Source organism: Oncorhynchus tshawytscha, linkage group LG12 (genome assembly GCF_018296145.1).
Source record: "Oncorhynchus tshawytscha isolate Ot180627B linkage group LG12, Otsh_v2.0, whole genome shotgun sequence".
In the NCBI taxonomy this organism is placed as follows: domain Eukaryota; kingdom Metazoa; phylum Chordata; class Actinopteri; order Salmoniformes; family Salmonidae; genus Oncorhynchus; species Oncorhynchus tshawytscha.
The window spans coordinates 45,573,516-45,594,452 of NC_056440.1; the positions used below are offsets into that span (position 1 = coordinate 45,573,516).

A 20,937-nucleotide genomic window follows, 5' to 3' on the forward strand; every position below is an offset into this window, starting at 1 on the left:
ATTTACTCTGACATGTCGCAACCCATACTTTAAGAAAGGCTGCCATATAGCTTAGTAGAAACCCCCCCCCACACACACACTCCCCTGCCAGTTTAGACAGGATTTAGACACTTATGGGTTAATAACCCTTTTGAAAAAACATTAATCTGACCATGGTTGTTGGCCTTAGGGCTGGAATAATTACTGTATAACTGTGTAACCAATGATTATGGAATGAACAGCTGACTGAAGACAGGTCAGCGGGACATTCCTGCAGTTGAGTCCATTTCTGCGGTAACATGGAATCTTAACAACGTACTAAAACTTTGTTGCTCCGTGCTGAAATGTGGAATGTTAATTCTAATTATGTTGACTTATGAGGCTCATGCAATGGAATGTATTTTTTGTAATGTCTCAGTTGAATCAACAATATTATCAGCACATATTGATGGATACACTTCCTTCTTTGACTTCCTGCTTTTAATTCCTTCTTCGCTCCTATAGATACACTCACTATGGTCCACCCAATTATGCCATTATATCAATTACTGTCATCCAAAATTCTATGACTGTCACAGCCCTACTTATTGATTCAAATTATTATAATATATTTAGTGAATTCCATGATTTGACCCCGGATAAATCCCAATAAAATATAACAATTATCCTATTTATCTTTACTGAAGTCCATTTCCATTGCCACTATAACAGAGTGCTCTGTTTAGTCTGAAATCAGGGAAGAGTGGAGAGGCTCCCTTAGTGCTGTGCTGTGCTGGTTATGTGGTAGCTGGCATATTCATTCACATATGGGAAGCCACACACACATGCCCGTCAGAGCCGTGCCTCAGAGACACTAGTGGTTGAGAACAGCCTTAAGTCCCGTTGTCAGCCTGGCCCATCGCACTGACTGGCTGAGGAAGTAAGTAGCTGATGCTGCACTGGAGCTATTGTTTGTGTGTGTGTGTGTGTGTGTGTGTGTGTGTGTGTGTGTGTGTGTGTGTGTGTGTGTGTGTGTGTGTGTTGCTCTATTATTAGCCACTTTCTGTGGCATTGGCAGCCTTACAGCCTTAGTGGGCTTACATAAGAGAGAGAAAGGGGCTTCATAGCCCACCAGCCTCAGAGGCCTGTAGACATGACACACACACACACACACAACCCTATGACCTCACACCCCAGCCCGCTCAGTGTCGCCATCCATATTCACTGTGCCTAGCAGCACTAGTGTAGACTCTTTTCAGACATGTTTTTGACCTCCAGGAATGTACTTCCATCTCTCTCTCTCTCTCTCTTACTCCCTCCCTCCTTTCCCCAACTATCTCGCCCTCCTCTCTACCTCTCTTATTTGTGTGTGGCACAGGTCTGACGTGGTGGTGCTGTGTTTCTCCCTGGCCAACCCCAACTCCCTGCGCCACGTCCGCACCATGTGGTACCCTGAGATTAAGCACTTCTGCCCCCGCACCCCTATCATCCTGGTGGGCTGCCAGCTGGACCTGCGCTATGCCGACCTGGAGGCTGTCAACCGCGCCCGCAGACCCCTAGCCAAGTAAGACCACAATCACCCTGGTCTTCCTGAGACGGGTCCATGTCAGACCTGGGTTTAAAATCAAATCGTATTTGTCACATGCGCCGAATACAACAGGTGTAGACCTTATCGTGAAATGCTTACTTACAAGCTCTTAACCAACAATGCGGTTCAAGAAATAGAGTTAAGAAAATATTTACTAAATAAACTAAAGTAAAAAATAAAAAGTAACACAAGAAAATAACAGTACCGAGGCTATGTGCGGGGGTACAGGTTAGTCGAGGTAATTTGTACATGTAGGTAGGGGTGAAGTGCCTGCATAGATAATAAACAGCGAGTAGCAGCAGTGTAAAATCACGGGGGGGCAGTATGCACTACCCTCTAGCGCCTTACGTTCGGATGCCAGACGGTGATTCAACTGGTCAGGATCCTCTCGATGGTGCAGCTGTAGAACTTCTAGAGGATCTGGGGACCCATGTCAAATCTTTTCAGTGTCCTGGGGGGGGTAAAAGGTTTTGTCATGCCCTCTTCACGACTGTCTTGGTGTGTTTGAACATGATAGCTTGTTGGTGCAGTTCAAGGTGAGTAATCGCTGATCTGATATCCAGAAGCTGTTTTCGGTCATAAGAGACGGTAGCAGCAACATTATGTACAAAATAATGTACGAAAAAACACACACAATAGCACAGTTGGTTAGGAGCCTGTAAATCGTCACCCATCCCCTCCGGCGCCATTATAAGCATATTTACTTTTTTATTTTACGTTTTAATTTTCAACTACTTTTATTCGAAGTATTTGAAAGTATTTTCAAATAATTTCCTAGAAATAGACCTACTATTTGAAACTTACCATAATTTTCAAATAGCCAACAATATTTGTTTCCAAATATATCTCAAGTATCCCCTAGGACAAAACAGACCAGGGAACAAATGCAGTGTTTTAAATATTTGTGTTTGAAAATACACTTGTCTGTGTATTTCAGTATTTTCAAATACATGGCAATATTTGACTCTTTGAAAGTAATTGAAATACTTAAAATAGTTTTTGAACCCAGGTCTGGACCCCCTTGACCGCAGCAGTCCCATCACATCCATTGGCTGGATGTTTTGCATTTGATTGAATCGCAAACAAACCTGTCCAGCCTTCTGTCTGTCCATAGTTTCTTTCCTTGTTATTGTCTAATACATTCTTGACTCAGTTACAGCCCACTATAGCACAATCATTTCATTAGATATCTATCTCTCTGCTAATTCTCTAACCCTCTCCCTTTGTCCTCAGACCCATCAAGCCTACAGACATCCTACCTCCAGAGAGAGGCCACGAGGTGGCAAAGGAGCTGGGCATTCCCTACTTTGAGACCAGCATCGTGGCCCAGTTTGGGGTAAAGGATGTGTTCGACAATGCTATCCGTTCTGCCCTTATCTCCCGCCGCCACCTCCAGTTCTGGAAGTCCCACCTGAAGAGAGTCCAGCGGCCCCTCCTCCAGGCCCCGTTCCTGCCCCCCCGTCCCCCTCGCCCTGTGGTTGGCATCCCCGACCCCCCTCCCATCGATGGAGAGGCCCCTGATTCCCTCTTCTGCCAGTCGCTGTGTGCCGACGTCCTCTTCCTCCTCCAGGGCGGTGCCACGCGCGTCTTCGCACACAAAGTCTACCTGGCCACATCCTGCTCCAAGTTCTATGACCTCTTCACCCTGGACCTGCTGGCTACTGAGTCAGATTGGGAGGGAGAGGAGCGAGCTGAGAGCGGGGAGGAGGACGAGCAGAGCAGGAGAGGGGCCAAAGAGCAGGCGGGGCGCACAAAGAGCTTGGACATCGATAAGGAGGGGGAGGGGGGCGCCAGGGGACTCAAACGGCCACCCATGCTCCAGCAGGGCTCCCTGAGGACTTCCAAAAGTGATAACGCCCTCCCCGCCAGGAGCCAGTGCCCTCTGGGGCCCCTGGGAGCCGGCCGTGGCCTCTCGGGATGGGGGAGGGGCTTCCTGAGTGTGTACCTGGAGCACATAGCTGACCCTGAGACGGGGCGACTTCGCCTCATGACTGTGGTCTCCATGGACGGCCTCATACAGGAAGAACCCTTCCAGGTAAGATCAGATACCAACAAAACAAGTCTTGCAAGATGCTTTGGATAATAGCGCCTGCTAAATCACTATATTAAATCATGCAAAACCAGCACCGTGAGGTTCCCATTCCCATCACTGTTCCAGGGTTGTATAATCATTTTAGTTCACTGTGAAGAATGCCCCCTACTGGTCATTCCAACCATAACACATTTTAGGGCAACAAAGACATTTTTAAGGAGAATTAAAGGTCATTAGTGAAGTGAAGTTAATCCAAACACATCAAATGGTGTTTATTAACTTAATTTATACCACTGCTTGGCTTAATACTCAATTCCGAGAGGGTGTTTATTATTTTTTCAACTTTGCTGTGGTTCCAGGCGGTGCTGCAGTACCTGTACACAGGCAGTCTGGACGAGAGCCGAGGGGGCCTGATGCAGGTGGCCACCATCGCCGAGCTGCTAGAGGTGTTTGACCTGAGGATGATGGTGGCCAACGTGCTGAACCGTGAAAGCTTCATGAACCAGGAGATCACCAAGGCCTTCCATGTCCGCCGAGCCAACCGCATCAAAGAGTGCCTCAGCAAGGGTACCTTCGCCGGTAAACACACTGCCCCCACTTTCCTTGACATACTGCGTTCTCAGAGCTAGTGTGCATGCGTTTGCGTGTGTTTGTGTGTGTGTGCACAGCACGTTTAGCATTCCCACTTTATTCCAATATTCTCCCATGAATTCACACATCTGGATCTGTGGCCAAGATATTGCTTTTCCTATCTGCAATATTTTGTTTGTGTGTCCTGTCCTTCATTTGGTGTCATCGATCTAAATATGTGTCGCTGAGCTTCTCTGCTTTCTCCGTATGTGTGCCGTGCCCATGTGTTTCTTTACGTCACTTATTTCTGGTTCGTGTGTGTGAATGTTGGCTATAGCGTTTACCTCAAGGTGAGAGTCCTATACCATCTCTAAAGTAACTGTAGACTTTTCTACCATCAGCTGGCATACCACAATCCTTATTTTATAGTCATTGTGTCTGTTTCCGTGGGTATTTCTTTTTCAATATACACAGAAGTCTGTGGACACCCCTTCAATTTAGTGGATTCGGCTATTTCAGCCACACCTGTTGCTGACAGGTGTAAAAAAAAAAAAAAAAAAAATTTTTTTTTAAATGCACACAGCCATGCAATCTCCATAGACAAACATTGGCAGCAGAATGGCCTTACCGAAGAGCTCAGTGACTTTCAACGTGGCACCGTCATAGTATGCCTCCTTTTCAACAAGTCAGTAAGTCAAATTTCTGCCCTGCTAGAGCTGCACCGGTCAACTAAATGCTGTTATTGTGAAGTGGAAACATCTAGGAGCTTCAACGGCTCAGCCGCGAGGTGGTAGGACGCACAAGCTCACAGAACGGGACCTCTGAGTGCTGAAGTGCATAGCGAGTAAAAATCGTCTGTCCTCAGTTCCAAACGTCAGCACAAGAACTGTGCGCCGGGAGCTTCATGAAATGGGTTTACATGGCCGAGCAGCCACACACACGCCTAAGGTCAGCATGCGCAATGCCAAGCGTCAGCTGGAGTGATGTAAAACTCGCTGCCATTGGACTCTGGAGCAGTGGAAACCGTTCTCTGGAGTGCTGAATCCAACTTCGCCATCTGGCAGTTTGGCAGACAAACCTAGGTTTGGCGGATGCCAGGAGAATGCTACCTGCCCCAATTCATAGTGCCAACTGTAAAGTTGATTTTTGTATTTTTAGGGAGCAGATCATTGTAGCAAATAGATTGTGGCTTCCATCAATGTAATTGTCTGCTTCATTTTCAATCCCCCATATATTTGCTTTGTAAATATATAAACTCAGCAAAAAAAGAAATGTCCCTTTTTAGGACCCTGTCTTTCAAAGATAATTCGTAACAATCCAAATAACTAAACAGATCTTCGTTGTAAAAGGTTTAAACACGGGTTCCCATGCTTGTTCAATGAACCATAAACAATTAATGAACTTGCACCTGTGGAACGTTCGTTAAGACACTAACAGCTTACAGACGGTAGGCAATTAAGGTCACAGTTATGAAAACTTAGGACACTAAAGAGGCCTTTCTACTGACTCTGAAAAACACAAAAAGAAACATGCCCAGGGTCCCTGCTCATCTGCGTGAACGTGCCTTAGGCAAGCTTCAATGAGGAATGAGGACTGCAGATGTGGTCAGGGCAATAAATTGCAATGTTTGTACTGTGAGACGCCTAAGACCGCGCAACAGGGAGACAGGAGGGACAGCTGATCGTCCTCGCAGTGGCAGACCACGTGTAACAACACATGCACAGGATCGGTACATCCAAACATCACACCTGCGGGACAGGTACAGGATGGCAACAACAACTGCCCGAGTTACACCAGGAACGGACAATCCCTCCATCAGTGCTCAGACTGTCCACAATAGGCTGAGAGAGGCTGGACTGAGGGCTTGTAGGCCTGTTGTAAGGCAGGTCCTCACCAGACCTCACCGGCAACAACGTTGCCTATGGACACAAACCCACCATCGCTGGACCAGACAGGACTGGCAAAAAGTGCTCTTCACTGACTAGTCGCGGTTTTGTGTCACCAGGGGTGATGGTGGGATTCTCATTTATCTCTTAAGGAATAAGCGTTACACCGAGGCCTGTACTCTGGAGCGGGATCGATTTGGAGGTGGAGGGTCCTTCGTGGTCTGGGGCGGTGTGTCACAGAATCATCGGACTGAGCTTGTTGTCATTGCAGGCAATCTCAACGGTATGCGTTACAGGGAAGACATCCTCTTCCTTCATGTGGTACCCTTCCTGCAGGCTCATTCTGACATGACCCTCCAGCATGACAATGCCACCAGCCATACAGCTCGTTCTGTGTGTGATTTCCTGCAAGACAGGAATGTCAGTGTTCTGCCATGGCCAGCGAAGAGCCTGGATCTCAATCCCATTGAGCACGTCTGGGACCTGTTGGATCGGAGAGTGAGGGCAAGGGCCATTCCCCCCAGAAATGTCCAGGAACTTGCAGGTGCCATGGTGGATGAGTGGGGTAACGTCTCACAGCAAGAACTGGCAAATCTGGTGCAGTCCACAACACTCTGAGGAGGCGATGCACTACAGTACTTAATGCAGCTGGTGGCCACACCAGATACTGACTGTTACTTTGATTTTAACCCCCCCTTGTTCAAAGACACATTATTCCATTTCTGTTAGTCACTTGTTTGTGGAACTTGTTCATTTTGTGTCTCAGTTGTTGAATCTTGTTATGATCATACAACTATTTACATATGTTAAGTTTGCTGAAAATAAACGCAGTTGACAGTGAGAGGACTTTTCTTTTTTCGTTGAGTTTATATCAAATCCAGTTGAAGTCGGAGGTTTACATACACTTGGGTTGGAGTCATTAAAACTCTTTTTTTTTTATACATATATCTCCACAAATTTCTTGTTAACAAACTTTAGTTTTGGCAAGTCACTTATGACATCTACTTTGTACATGACACAAGTAATTTTTCCAACAATTGTTTACAGACATATTATTTCACTTGTAATTCACTGTATCACAATTACAGTGGGTCAGAAGTTTACATACACTAAGTTGACTGTGCCTTTAAACAGTTTGGAAAATTCCAGAAAATGATATCATGGCTTTCGAAGCTTTTGATAGGCTAATTGACCTCATTTGAGTCAATTGGAGGTGTACCTGTGGGATGTATTTCAAGGCCTACCTTCAAACTTAGTGCCTCTTTGCTTGACATCATGGGACAATGAAAAGAAATCAGCCCTCCCAAAAATTGTAGACCTCCACAAGTCTGGTTCATCCTTGGGAGCAATTTCCAAACTCCTGAAGGTACCATGTTCATCTGTACAAACAATAGTACGCAAGTATAAACACCATGGGATCATACAGCTGTCATACCACTCAGGAAGGAGACACGTTCTGTCTCCTAGAGATGCACGTACTTTGGTGTGAAAAGTGCAAATCAATCCCAGAACAACAGCAAAGGACCTTGTGAAGATGCTGGAGGAAACAGGTACAAAGTATCTATATCCACAGTGAAACGAGTCCTATATCGACATAACCTAAAAGGCCGCTCAGCAAGGAAGAAGCCACTGCTCCAAAACCGCCATAAAAAAGACAGACTACGGTTTGCAACTGCATATGACCCCTTGATCGTACTTTTTGGGAAAACGTCCTCTGGTCTGATGAAACAAAAAATAGAACTGTTTGGCCATAATGACCATCGTTATGTTTGGAGGAAAAAGGGGGAGGCTTGCAAGCCGAAGAACAACATCCCAACCGTGAAGCACTGGGGTGGCAGCAACATGTTGTGGGGGTGCTTTGCTGCATGAGGGACTGGTGCACTTCACACATAGATGGCATTATGAGGGAGTAAAATTCTGTGGATGTATTGATGCAACATTTCAAGACATCAGTCAGGAAGTTAAAGCTTGGTTGCAAATGGGTCTTCCAAATGGACAATGACCCTACGCATACTTCCAACGTTGTGGCAAAATGGCTTAAGAACAACAAAGTCAAGTTATTGGAGTGGCCATCACAAAGCCCTGACCTCAACCCTATAGAAAATTTGTGGGCAGAACTGAAAAAGTGTGTGCGATCAAGAAGGCCTACAAACCTGACTCAGTTACACCAGCTCTGTCAGGAGGAATGGGCCAAAATTCACCCAACTTATTGTGGGAAGCTTGTGGAAGGCGACCCGAAACGTTTGACCCAAGTTTAACAATTTAAAGGCAATGCTACCAAATACTAATTGGGTGTATGTACATTTCTGACCCACTGGGAATGTGATGAAAGAAATAAAAGCTGAAAGAAATCATTCTCTCTACTATTATTCTGACATTTCACATTCTTAAAATAAAATGCTGATCTTAACTGACCTAAAACAGGGAATTTTTACTAGGATTAATGTCAGGAATTGTGAAAAGTTGAGTTTAAATGTATTTGGCTCAGGTGTATGTAAACCCGACTTCAACTGTACATACAGTACCAGTGTGGACACACCTTCTCATTCCAGGGTTTTCCTTTATTTTACTATTTTCTACATTGTAGAAAAATTGTAAAGACATTGAAACTGTGAAATAACACACATAGAATCACGTAGTAACCAAAACATTGTTAAATAAATCCAAATATATTTGATATTTGATATTCTTCAAAGTCGCCACCTTGATGACATCTTTGCACACTTTTGGCATTCTCTCAACCAGCTTCATTTAGTATATTTTAGTTTAACCATAATATGTGTTGTAATAAATGTTCTGTGTTTTCTGGTGGATTAAACTGAAACTGCAACCAACTTTCTATGGCTTGTTTTAAAAATAGCAATATTTTGGAGCTAATTACATTTTCAAATAACCAAAAGTGAGAGGTTGTAATCTGAATAAAGGGCATTCTTGAACATGGGGTGAGACATTCTTTCTAGTCTGCTAAAGAACCAGGTCGGATTTAAGTATAACTTTTGGATGACTGAAGCCTTTAATGAAAGGTATAATGCTTTAATATTTAATTGTTTCTACCCTCTGAGTTCATATTCAATATATACAGTGCCTTCGGTAAGTATTCAGACCCCTTGACCTTTTCCACATTTTGTTACGCCTTATTCTAAATGGATTAAATAATTAAAATATCCTCAGCAATCCACACACAATACACCATAATAACAAAGCGAAAACAGCTTATTAGAAATTGTTTGCAAATTTATAAAATAAAAACAAATACCTTATTTACATAAGTATTCAGACCCTTTGCTATGAGACTCAAAATTGAGCTCAAGTGCATCCTGTTTCCATTGATCATTCTTGAGATGTTTCTACAACTTGATTGGAGTCCACCTGTGGTAAATTAATTTGATTGGACATGATTTGGAAAGGCACACACCTGTCTATATAAGGTCCCACAGTTGACAGTCCATGTCAGAGCCAAAACCAAGCCATGATGTCGAAGAAATTGTCTCTATAGCTCCGAGACAGGATTGTATCGAGACACAGATCTGGGGAAGGGTACGAAAACATTTCTGCAGAATTCAAGGTCACCAAGAACACAGTGGCCTCTATCATTTTTAAATGGAAAAAGTTTGGAACTATCAAGACTCTTCCTAGAACTGGCTGCCCGGCCAAACTGAGCAGTCTGGGGAGAAGGGCCTTGGTCAGGGAGGTGACCAAGAACCCGATGGTCACTCTGACAGAGCTCTAGAATTCCTTTGTGGAGATGGGAGAACCTTCCAGAAGGACAACCCTCTCTGCAACACTCCAGCAATCAGTCCTTTATGGTAGAGTTGCGAGACAAAAGCCACTCTTCAGTAAAAGGCACATGACATCCCGCTTGGAGTTTACCAAAAGACACCTGAAGGACGCTCAGACCATGAGAAACAAGATTCTCTGGTCTGATGAAACCAAGATTGAATTCTTTGTTCTGAATGCCAAGTGTCACGTCTGGAGGAAACCTGGCACCACCCCTACGGTGAAGCATGGTGGTTGCAGCATCATTCTGTGGGGATGATTTTCAGAGGCAGGGACTGGGAAACTGGTCAGGATCAAGGGAAAGATGAATGGAGCAAAGTACAGAGAGATCATTGATGAGAACCTGATCCAGAGTGCTCAGGACTTCAGACTGATGCGAAGGTTCACCTTCCAACAGGACCACGAACCTAAGCACACAGCCAATACAACGCAGGAGTGGCTTCGGGACAAGTCTCAATGTCCTTGATTGGCCCAGCCAGACCCCAGACTTGAACCCAATCAAACATCTCTGGAGAGACCTGAAAATAGCTGTGCAACAAAGCTCCCTATCAAACCTGACAGAGCTTGTGAGCATCTGCAGAGAAGAATGGGAGAAACTCCCCAAATACAGGTGTGCCAAGCTTGTAGCGTCCTTCCCAAGGCTCGATGCTGTAATCGTTGCCAAGGTGTCTGACATGCCGTTCCAAGTCAAATTGAAACATTTTTGCTCATATAATTTCAAAAACAAGTTTCTAGGTGCATACAAGGCCATAAGCAAATGGGTAAACTGGGATATGACTAAGAGTTAATCAGGGTGAGTTTTCCAAAAAAAAAAGTATTTTCCTTTCGACTGTAGCAAGACCTTAACTATTTTTGCTAACTTTCTATTCAAATGTATTGTATTGAGATCATTTTTTTCTTTCGGGATATGATTGAATGAGTATTTCCACTTCACCATCAGACCATTTTATTGGTAAACTACAAGCTAATGTAAAGTTGGATTTTTTTGTGATCCAATGCATATTATAAACTGGGTGGTTCAAGCCCAGAATGCTGATTGGCTGACAGCTGTCGTATATTTATGCAATAAGGTACGAGGAGGTGTGGTATATGGCCAATATACTGCTGCTAAGGTCTGTATCCAAACACTTCGCGTTGTGTCTTGCATAAGAACAGCCCTTAGCCGTGGTATATTGGCCATATGCCACACCCCCTCGGGGCTTATTGCTTAAATATAGTACACTTATCATAATTGTATTGTAATCCAGAGAGGTTTGAAAAATTGTCTAGATGCTCTATAAGGCTACAGAGGGATCCAAATGGTAGATTTAAAAGAACATGAATTATCAGTGTGCAATGACACTTTTTGTTTTTAAGCCCAGGATTTCTAGGCACTTGATATTATTGTTGGATCTGGAACTGTAAAGTTTGGTTGAGGAGGGATAATGGTTTGTGGCTGTTGTTCATGGTCCTGGCTAGGCTGCTTAGTTCCAGTGAAGGGAAATGTTAATACTACAGCATACAATGACATTCTAGATGATTCTGTGTTTACAACTTTGTGGCAACAGTTTGGGGAAGGCCCTTTCCTGTTTCAGCATGACACTGCCCCAGTGCACAACGCTAGATCCATACAGAAATGGTTTGTAAAGATCGGTGTGGAAGAACTTGATAGGCCTGCACAGATCCCTAACCTCAACCCCATCGAACACTGTTAGATGAATTTAGTTCTTATGCGTTCATTAACCAATTCAATTAAAACACTCTGTCTATTTCTAAGAATTTTTAAGGTTATTTTTGCATAAAATGGACAGTGACCAGCTACCAAAATTAGCCAATAGCATTTATTCTCATGAGTTCTGCTCATAATAGCATGTACATTGGTTTATATACCTCACATTTCATCATAAATGTCCCTCCTCTCAGATACAATTGCAATATAGTTCACAAGCCTTCTCACATTGTCTGCCACCTGTTAAACAATCTACTACAAGCCCAAGGTCTCTCCCCTCCCTGGGTGGGGACAGAATGTCCTGTAAGGAACACAGTATTCCAGACGGTCTGACGATAGCTTCATTAGTTTCTAACAAGGAACAGAAAGTCCTTGTTCTAATTCTTGACTAAAACTACACACATTATATTCAGTGTTATGATTATAATAAGATTCATACATTCATACAGTGACAGAGTAGTATTCTGTTTAGTTATAGTTCTACGTTAAATGTATACATCATTTAGTCATTATTCATAAAAATCCCATAAAACACTTTTGGGATTAATTGGAACACTGACCGCGAGCCAGGCCTAATCGACCAACATCAGTGTCCGACCTCACTAATGCTCTTGTGGCTGATTGGAAGCAAATCCCAAAAGCAATGTTCCAACATCTAGTAGAAAACCTTCCCAGAAGAATGGAGGCTGTTTATAGAAGGAAATTGGGGACCAACTCCATATTTAATACCCATGATTTTGGAATGAGATGTTCGACGAGCAGGTGTCCACATACATTTGGTCATGTAGTGTACCTCCTGAATATAAATTATTTACACGCTTTAGTGGTTTCTATGCCCTACGAAGATTGGCGAGGCCTATAGGTCTGCCCTAGGGATTGGTTTCGATTTTTTTATAGAATGCTTCTTCTTTAGAAGGACATCTTTCGGCCTCCAACAGAATAAAGGGACAGTTCAAGCCCTTCAAGTGTGTGTATATATAGGTTTCAAACTTAGTATCTAAACTCTGCTTGTCACTGTGTGCCACCCTATCCCTCCCATTTGTCGATTTCTCTCATGCTCTGTCTACCTCTATGTCTCTGTGTGCATCTGTCTGCGTTTGTCTGTGTGTTTGTGTCTGTCCATCTGTCTTCCCGTCTTTCTGTAGCCTCGACTCTGTGGCTCACTCCGAGATGAGTGCTCAGTCTTTTCCCTCCCCCTGGTTTTAGATGTGGTGTTCCACCTGGACGATGGATACCTGCCGGCCCACAAGCCCCTGCTCATCTCCAGCTGCGACTGGATGGCGGCCATGTTCCGGGGATCCTTCATGGAGAGCTACATCGAGGAGGTGAGTCAGGAGTCAGACTGCACAAATAATCGAAATGCACATCGAAATTGCAATCTTGATATACGCAATATCCATATCGCAAGAGATCCATATTGCATGCAAAATGTTCAAACGCCACTCAGCCATGTGTAACGTCCATTTTTATTGTTTGCTCTTTTGGACGTCTCCCTCTCTCCTCTTGCGGCTGCTTCCCACACACACCAAGCCTTGCCCCCTGTCACTCGAGCAACACAGTTCAAGTCCAATCGCAATATTTGGTTAAATGAAACCGCAATTAGATTTTTTTTGCCCTTAAGAGAGAGAGATGCTGGGGTTACAATGTCAAACCAGACACACATTTCCCAGTTGAACCTAGCAGTAGGAGAAATATCAAAGTGTTAGCTAAAGCTAAATGTGTGGGGAACTTATTATTGTGTTGGACACATGAGCTGGTGATTGTCAAGCAAATAACGGTAATTGACCTGTTAATTAGCTTAAACATGTTTAGCATCTCCTGGCTTCCACGCATAGCCTACAAGCTACTGATCCAGACCTTTGGAACATCTACATTTTAAAAAGTAGAATAAATCCATTTGATATAGCCTACACCATCACAATAAATCCATTATTTATTTTAGACAGGTCTAAAGAAACATGGCATGAAATGTAGTCTATTTCAGAAGAACAGAATAGCATACTATGAGTTGTTGTCCTTGTGTTAGGTCCTGATATGGCGATGCCATCTGGCTGTGGGCTACACTGTTTCATTTAGCAGACAAGATTTGCTTAGAAATCCATGCCATTATTTGCTTATTTTTCTACTGGTCAACTTCAGTGCAAGAAATAAATACTCCAAACATACTCTGGGACAGTTGTGGGATGTGATAGATGCCAAATTAATACAACCACTCGCATCCCAAAAACATTTAAAAGCAATGAGGTTGATTGTTTAGCTTAAAATGTTTATGTATTATTAGCCAATTTTTTTCCCCCCACATTATAAGCGCAGCAATATGCACTAGGCTAAAGTAGGCTAAAAGGTCTAATGTTCCAAAATACTATCAATTAGCGGGAAAACACTGTTCTGAAAGTGATTGCAAATGCGATTATGCATGTAATGCTTTATTATAAAGGTGCATTTTTATGGTGAAAATTATCTTGTCCAAATTTGAAACTCATGCACAGCCAGTTAAGCTTTACACTGGTTATAAAGCGGATTAATGTGCTTAATTTTAAGAATTTTTTGGGCCATTTAGTTGTGATAAAAAACATATAGGCCTATGGGCTAGGATACATGAGGTGTGCGAGTATGATTTGAAAATGTTGCACAAAAAAAGGTATGCGCTGTTTCATGCCTTAATAATGTGCAAGCAGGGCATCATTCACAAGTGATAATACACCATTCACAAGTGATAGGCTAATATTGTCACCCATCAAACTTCTTAATTTCATTTAATTCACAATAATATGTGTGAAATTTGTTTTGATTTAGAATGAACCATTATCATGCACCTGTCTCGGAACAGGGGCATGAGAAAAAAATACATGTCATCTATGCACTTAAATAGCGAATAGAGGACGCTTTTCCCATGGTTCGTTTTCATGCCAGCCAGGTACGCTGTGTTCCTGTGTTAAAGCGAATCAATGTGCTTAATATTAGAAAAGTTGATGAATAATATTTTGTAAACCTAGCCTATAGAGGGCTGATGGGATCCTCCTCTTTTTAATAGAGGCCATCAAAACTCTGTTTTCTCACACAATTACATAGCCTATAGAAGTGTTTGATTACATTTGCGTTGATGTCAGAGTGATTAGAGGGACAATAGAGTGCGGAGTTCCAGGCAGGTAGCAAGTTTGGTAGGCTACTAATGACCATCAGCAGCATCAGAGCTTGGAGAAGCCTAATTACCGTGACTAAACGTTATGGCGGTAATACGGTCACCGTAACAGCCTTATTCTGCACTCCAATCTATTAACCTATTTCACCTCTAAGGGCTCACAGAGTTAGCTGCCACGCTAACTGACAATACATAGAGTACTGGCCTGGAGTACAGCCAGATGAGTGGCTTAAAGCTGCAGGCAGACAGGGTTCCGCGTCTGAGCAGACTCACCTCGGGACGTCCTGTTTAATTTCCTGTCTACACATACTTGCTGGACAAGAGGAATCGTGAGAATATCATATCACAGCACTAACCACACATACCGCCTGCATTCCTGCCTGGTATCAACATACTGATCAAGAAGAGGCTATTGAGGGAGGCTGAGAGAGATGGTAGAGTACCAGACGGTATGTATCGCAAAGGGAGCTCTTTTTCCTTTGACATTTGCCCCCAAGACAACGGTGTAACATGACATGCATTCACTTTAGAGAGCTACCCATGAGCAGTACATGAGAACCAATCCAGGAACACACAACAGGCTATATATAGTAGAACACTAGAACAGCTAGAACACAGGTGTCGTGTCTTTGGCTATGCCGGATTAAGTGATATGACATGCTATTCTATAAAGTAATTTCTCCGTAATTAATATTACCTGATTGAGCTAATAATGTAAATGTAATTAACTAGAGAGTCGGGGCACCACAAAATAATATTTATAGAGCTGTTATCTTCCGAATAAACTCTTAAAGACCTAGTAATATTTCACATCAATAGCAGTCAATATTAATCGTCATCTTAATTCAGTCTCATCTGAAAGTTGTAAATTCTTGGTTATCTGCACGAACCCTGGCTAACAAGTTGAATCAGCAATACAAAATTGGGTTTAATTATTTATTTACTACCTAACTAATCACAAAGAATTACACATACACGTAATTAATCATAACTTGATTACAAATTACGTCTTAAAGGAAAACGTCCCTAGCGGGCGGAACAGATATGACAGCAGGTTTCACAAAAGAAAAGGGCTGGGTTTGAGTGAAAGAGCGGGAAGACTGAGGAACAAAGGTTGAATCTGTGCTATCGTAAGTACAGAATCTTATGCATTCTAAATTACTGCCCATTTGGAAAAGGGAAATGCAATAAATATTTACTCTGAGCTGCGCTTCCGTAGGTTTTTGGTAGATGGAAGGCCGTGTTGCCCAACCGAGTCATTTGAAGAATGTCTCTGCTGGTAAATTAGATACGTTGTAGTAACGTCGTTGTGTGGTAGACGGAATACTCTGTCTGTTCCTTCCTAACCTGCGTTTGCAGCTGCTGTTGCTAACTCAACAGCTAGGAGGTATCACTTCTGTAGTGAATAAGAGTTCAACGTTCATACCATTCGCAACCAGCTCACGCTGATGTTGGCTTCATTCTGTAGTTATAATCTGAACCATTCTGACATCGGACCGTCGTCCTCACATCCTTGGAACAGGAGGTTATATTGTCGTCAAGGCTTTATATAGGAAGGGAGAGGAGGGCGTGTTTGAAAAGTTTTACAGCCCATGTCCCTTCACAGGGGCGGGCCACTGATTGAGCAGAGCCCTACTTTATGAAAACCCAAATCTCACATTTTAGAAGCAAAAATCACATTTCATCCCATCACGAATAATTTCATATTCAAACATTTAAATTGAAAAACAATTCCATGTGAATCCGATAACTCTGATGTGTAGACTTTCCAATGTAGAGTTTATGTCATCTTGGATGAGAATGTCTCAGATGACAACCGAACTGACATCATATTCATTAAGTACCACCGCATATGTTCAATTGCTCGGATTACCAGAATATAGTTCATTTCCCCCCACCTTCTGATGTTCACAGAATCTCTATGTTAACCAAGGTGTTTGCAAATGTAACATCAGTAGGGTAGAGAGAGGAAAAAAGGGGGGAAGAGGTATTTATGATTGTCATAAACCTACCCCCAGGCCAACGTCATGACACAGGATATTGTGGAACTGATAGGTGAGAAGTGTCTGTTAATTGAATGATTAGAATATTCCGCCCTGAAACATATAATTGTATGGAATTCATTAGAATGTATAAAACCATAATCAATAAATGTGTAGTCCTAGTCAGAGTTAGGGTAAAACAATACGTCTTTATGGTATTTTAAACACAGACTGTCTGAGCTTGGTGCCGACCTGACTAGAGATTTGGGAGAGAACGGGGAGTACGTCTCAAGGACAAGGTCACTATCTCTGTTGGCTGGGGAGTGAGACAGACAGTGTGTGCGTAGCAGGACGTGTGTGCGTATGTTTGTGTGTATGTGTGTGCATATGTTTGTGTGTATGTGTGGGTGTGAGAAGTCAGTATAAAATGAATTGTTTTGTATTCTTGACTTTAGAACGTTCCGTGAATAAACCTTTTTGACCATTTAGCTGGACCTCTGTCTGTTTTCATTTCCATCCGTATCTTACAAATCCTGATATAACAGACTGAGAGTAATATAATTGAATTGGGTAATGAACAGGAGAACAGAATTCTCTTATCAGGAACTGTGGCCCGGATGGTTCCGGATTCTCCGAGCCCCATACCCAGGTCAGTATTCCCTGTACGGGGTGTCCGGTTACCCCCAGTTTCTTTCTGACGGCTTGGTTTCTAGAAACACTACTCCTCCAGGACAGGGCTACGAACCGGGCCAACCCACCCAGGGAGGGGAACGCCTGTCTCTGGGGGCTGTGGGTGTCTGCTGCCTGTGTCCTTCTGATGAACTAGATCCCCCAGGTATGGTTACAGGCTTTTGGTTACAGCCCTTCCAGGAAGCCGACAGCCCCAGGACGCTGGTATGGTCCGATAGATGCTCTTACAGCCAGAATCTACACGGAGGGAGGGTTGGGGGTTAAGGTGGAGTGGACAGGGTCATGGTGCAGGGTGGGGGTCATTTTGTCTATAAGGACATTTGTAAAACACTAAAAGCAGTGAGGGTTGGAGTCGACAGTGGAGGCTACCGGGATGCTTGCCAGTATCCATGGTAACCCTGAAAGCTTCATGTTTGTCCCATTGTGGCACTCTTTATGGCGTTTCGCTGGCACAGTGCAGTGGCCAGGTGCACATCTAACAAAGACTGAGAAACTAGACAATGTGAAGCCGTCATTGTGTGTGCATGTGAGATTTATATAGTGGAGCAGCCAGGATAGTGGGATAGAGTCCTAGATGCTTACGGTTGCACACTCACCTCAGTTTGAAATCTCGGGCACAAAAACCCTCACACATCCCTCTTTTTCACTGCTTAGCTGGCAGGCCCTGCGGTGCATGGACAAAGCCTCTGTTGGAGTGGCACCGCTGTGGTTGTGAGCAGTGTCATTGTGCCTGATGGGTCCCCTTGTCACTAATGCATTTCCACGTGCTGTCTGAGACACATCTCCCGAAGCAAGCACCAGTTAGCCTGGAACTAGCCTCGTGCTAGGCCCATCTCCCGGCTAGCTGAAGAGGTCCATCAGATACTCTTTAGGCTACAATGCCTATTTTGACAATTGGCCTGTATCCCTTTTACTGCCGACCATGAGCCTCGTCGATCCATCATGACTGGTCTACCTACGTAATCCGCCCGAGGGGGTTTCAACAGGCTCCTCCGACGCAACATCCCCTGAAGGCCCATCCGCTAGCCTGCTAGCAACGGCCCGCTAGCTGTCTAGAGTATATCGGACTGTTAGCTGAAGAGGTCCATCAGTTCATTTCTTGGGCTAAACTACCTATTTTGTCAATTGGCCTGGACCCTTTTACTGCCTACACGGAGCCCTGCCGATCCATCACGACTGGTCTGCCGACGTAACCGTCCGAGGGGGCTACAACAGACTCTTCCGTCGCGACGTCCCCCTAAGGCCCTTCTGCTAGCCCCGGCATGCTAGCTGTCTGAATCACCGTGTCTCCAGCCCGCCTAGCTACTCACTGGTCCCTATGATCACTCGGTTACGCATGCCTCTCCCTAATGTCAGTATGCCTTGCTGTTTTGGTTTGGGATTATTGTCTTATTTCACTATAGAGCCTCCAGCCCTGCTCAATATGCCTTAGCTAGCCCTTTTGTTCGACCTCCCACACATGCGGTGACCTCACCTGGTTTAAAGGGTGACCCTAGAGACAAAACCTCTCTGATCGTCACTCAATGCCTAGGTTTACCTCCACTGTATTCACATCCTACCATAGTCTTGTCTGTACATTATGCCTTGAATCTATTCTTCCGCACCCAGAAACCTGCTCATTTTACTCTCTCTTCCGAACGCACTAGACGACCCATTCTTATAGCTTTTAGCCCTACTCCTCTGGTGATGTAGAGGTTAATCCAGGCCCTGCAGCGCCTAGCTCCACTCCCATTCCCCAGGCACTCTCATTTGCTGACTTCTGTAACCGTAAAAGCCTTGGTTTCATGCATGTTAAAATTAGAAGCTTCCTCCCTAAGTTTGTTTCATTCAGTGTTTTAGCACACTCTGCCAACCCGGGTGTCCTATCCGTGTCTGAATCCTGGCTATGGAAGGCCACAAAAAATCCAGAAATGTCCAGCCCTAACTATAACCTTTTCCGACAAGATAGACCTGCCAAAGGGGGTGGAGTTGCAATCTACTGCAGAGCCTGCAGAATTCTGTCATACTATCCAGGTCTGTGCCCAAACAATTTGAGCTTCTACTTCTAAAAATCCACCTTTCTAGAAACAAGTCTCTCACCATTGCCGCTTGTTCTCGACCACCTTCTGCCCCAGCTGTGCACTGAACACCATATGGGAATTGATTGCCCCCCATCTATCTTCAGAGCTCGTACTGTTTGGTGACCTAAACTGGGACATGCTTAACACCCCGGCCGTCCTACAATCTAAGATAGATGCCCTCAATCTCACACAAATGATCAATGAACCTACCAGGTAGAACCCTCGAAATAGCCCTCTAAATACACCTCTGCCTCATTGCCTGCGTCCGTAATGGGTCTGCGGTGAAACGACCGCCCCTCATCACTGTCAAACACTCCCTAAAACACTTCAGCGAACAGGCCTTTCTTATCGACCTGGCCCGGTATCCTGGAAGGGTGTTGACTAGAGGTCGACCGATTAGGATTTTTCAACACCGATACCGATTATTGGAGGACCAAAAAAAAAGCTGATGCCGATTAATCGGACGATTTTTGTTTATTTATTTGTAATAATGACAATTACAACAATACTGAATGAACACTTATTGTAACTTAATATAATACATCAATAAAAATCAATTTAGCCTCAAATAAATAATGAAACATGTTCAATTTGGTTTAAATAATGCAAAAACAAAGTGTTGGAGAAGAGAGTAAAAGTGCAATATGTGCCATGTAAGAAAGCTAACGTTTATGTTCCTTGCTCAGAACATGAGAGCATATGAAAGTTGGTGGTTCCTTTTAACATGAGACTTCAATATTCCAAGGTAAGAGGTTTTAGGTTGTAGTTAATATAGTATTTATAGGACTATTTCTCTCTATACCATTTTTATTTCATATACCTTTGACTATTGGATGTTCTTATAGGCAATTTAATATTGCCAGTGTAACAGTATAGCTTCCGTCCCTCTCCTCGCCCCTACCTGGGCTCGAACCAGGAACACATCAACAACAGCCACTCTCGAAGCAGCGTTACCCATGCAGAGCAAGGAGAACAACCACTCCAAGTCTCAGAGCGAGTGACGTTTGAAACATTAAATCAAATCAAATCAAATTTTATTTGTCACATACACATCAGATGTTAATGCGAGTGTAGCGAAATGCTTGTGCTTCTAGTTCGACAATGCAGTAATAACCAAGTAATCTAACTAACAATTCCCCAAAAAAACTACTGTCTTATACACAGTGTAAGGGGATAAAGAATATGTACATAGGAGAATGAGTGATGGTACAGAGCAGCATAGGCAAGATACAGTAGATGATATCAACAGTATATACATATGAGATAAGTATGTAAACCAAGTGGCATAGTTAAAGTGGCTAGTGATACATGTATTACATAAGGATGCAGTCGATGATTAAATCAAATCCGAGAGTGTAGCAAATGCTTGTGCTTCTAGTACAGTATCAACGTATGCATATGAGATGAACAATGTAGGGTAAGTAACATTATATAAGGTAGCATTGTTTAAAGTGGCATTGTTTAAAGTGGCTAGTGATATATTTACATAATTTCCCATCAATTCCCATGATTAAAGTGGCTGGAGTAGAGTCAGTGTCATTGAC

At 43.5% G+C, this 20,937-nt stretch overlaps 1 protein-coding gene across 4 annotated transcripts in view; it reads left to right on the forward strand.

Annotated features, from left to right (window-relative positions):
* The window catches only part of LOC112263394 (rho-related BTB domain-containing protein 2), a 98,982-nt gene that overhangs the window by 56,455 nt on the left and 21,590 nt on the right, over positions 1–20,937 (forward strand). For all 4 annotated transcript variants that reach the window (XM_024439561.2, XM_024439560.2, XM_024439562.2 and 1 more), the window contains 4 exons: positions 1,337–1,522; positions 2,780–3,581; positions 3,938–4,157; positions 12,726–12,844. In XM_024439561.2, the coding sequence (XP_024295329.1) occupies positions 1,337–1,522; positions 2,780–3,581; positions 3,938–4,157; positions 12,726–12,844 (1,327 nt within the window). The remainder of the gene's footprint in view (positions 1–1,336; positions 1,523–2,779; positions 3,582–3,937; positions 4,158–12,725; positions 12,845–20,937) is intronic.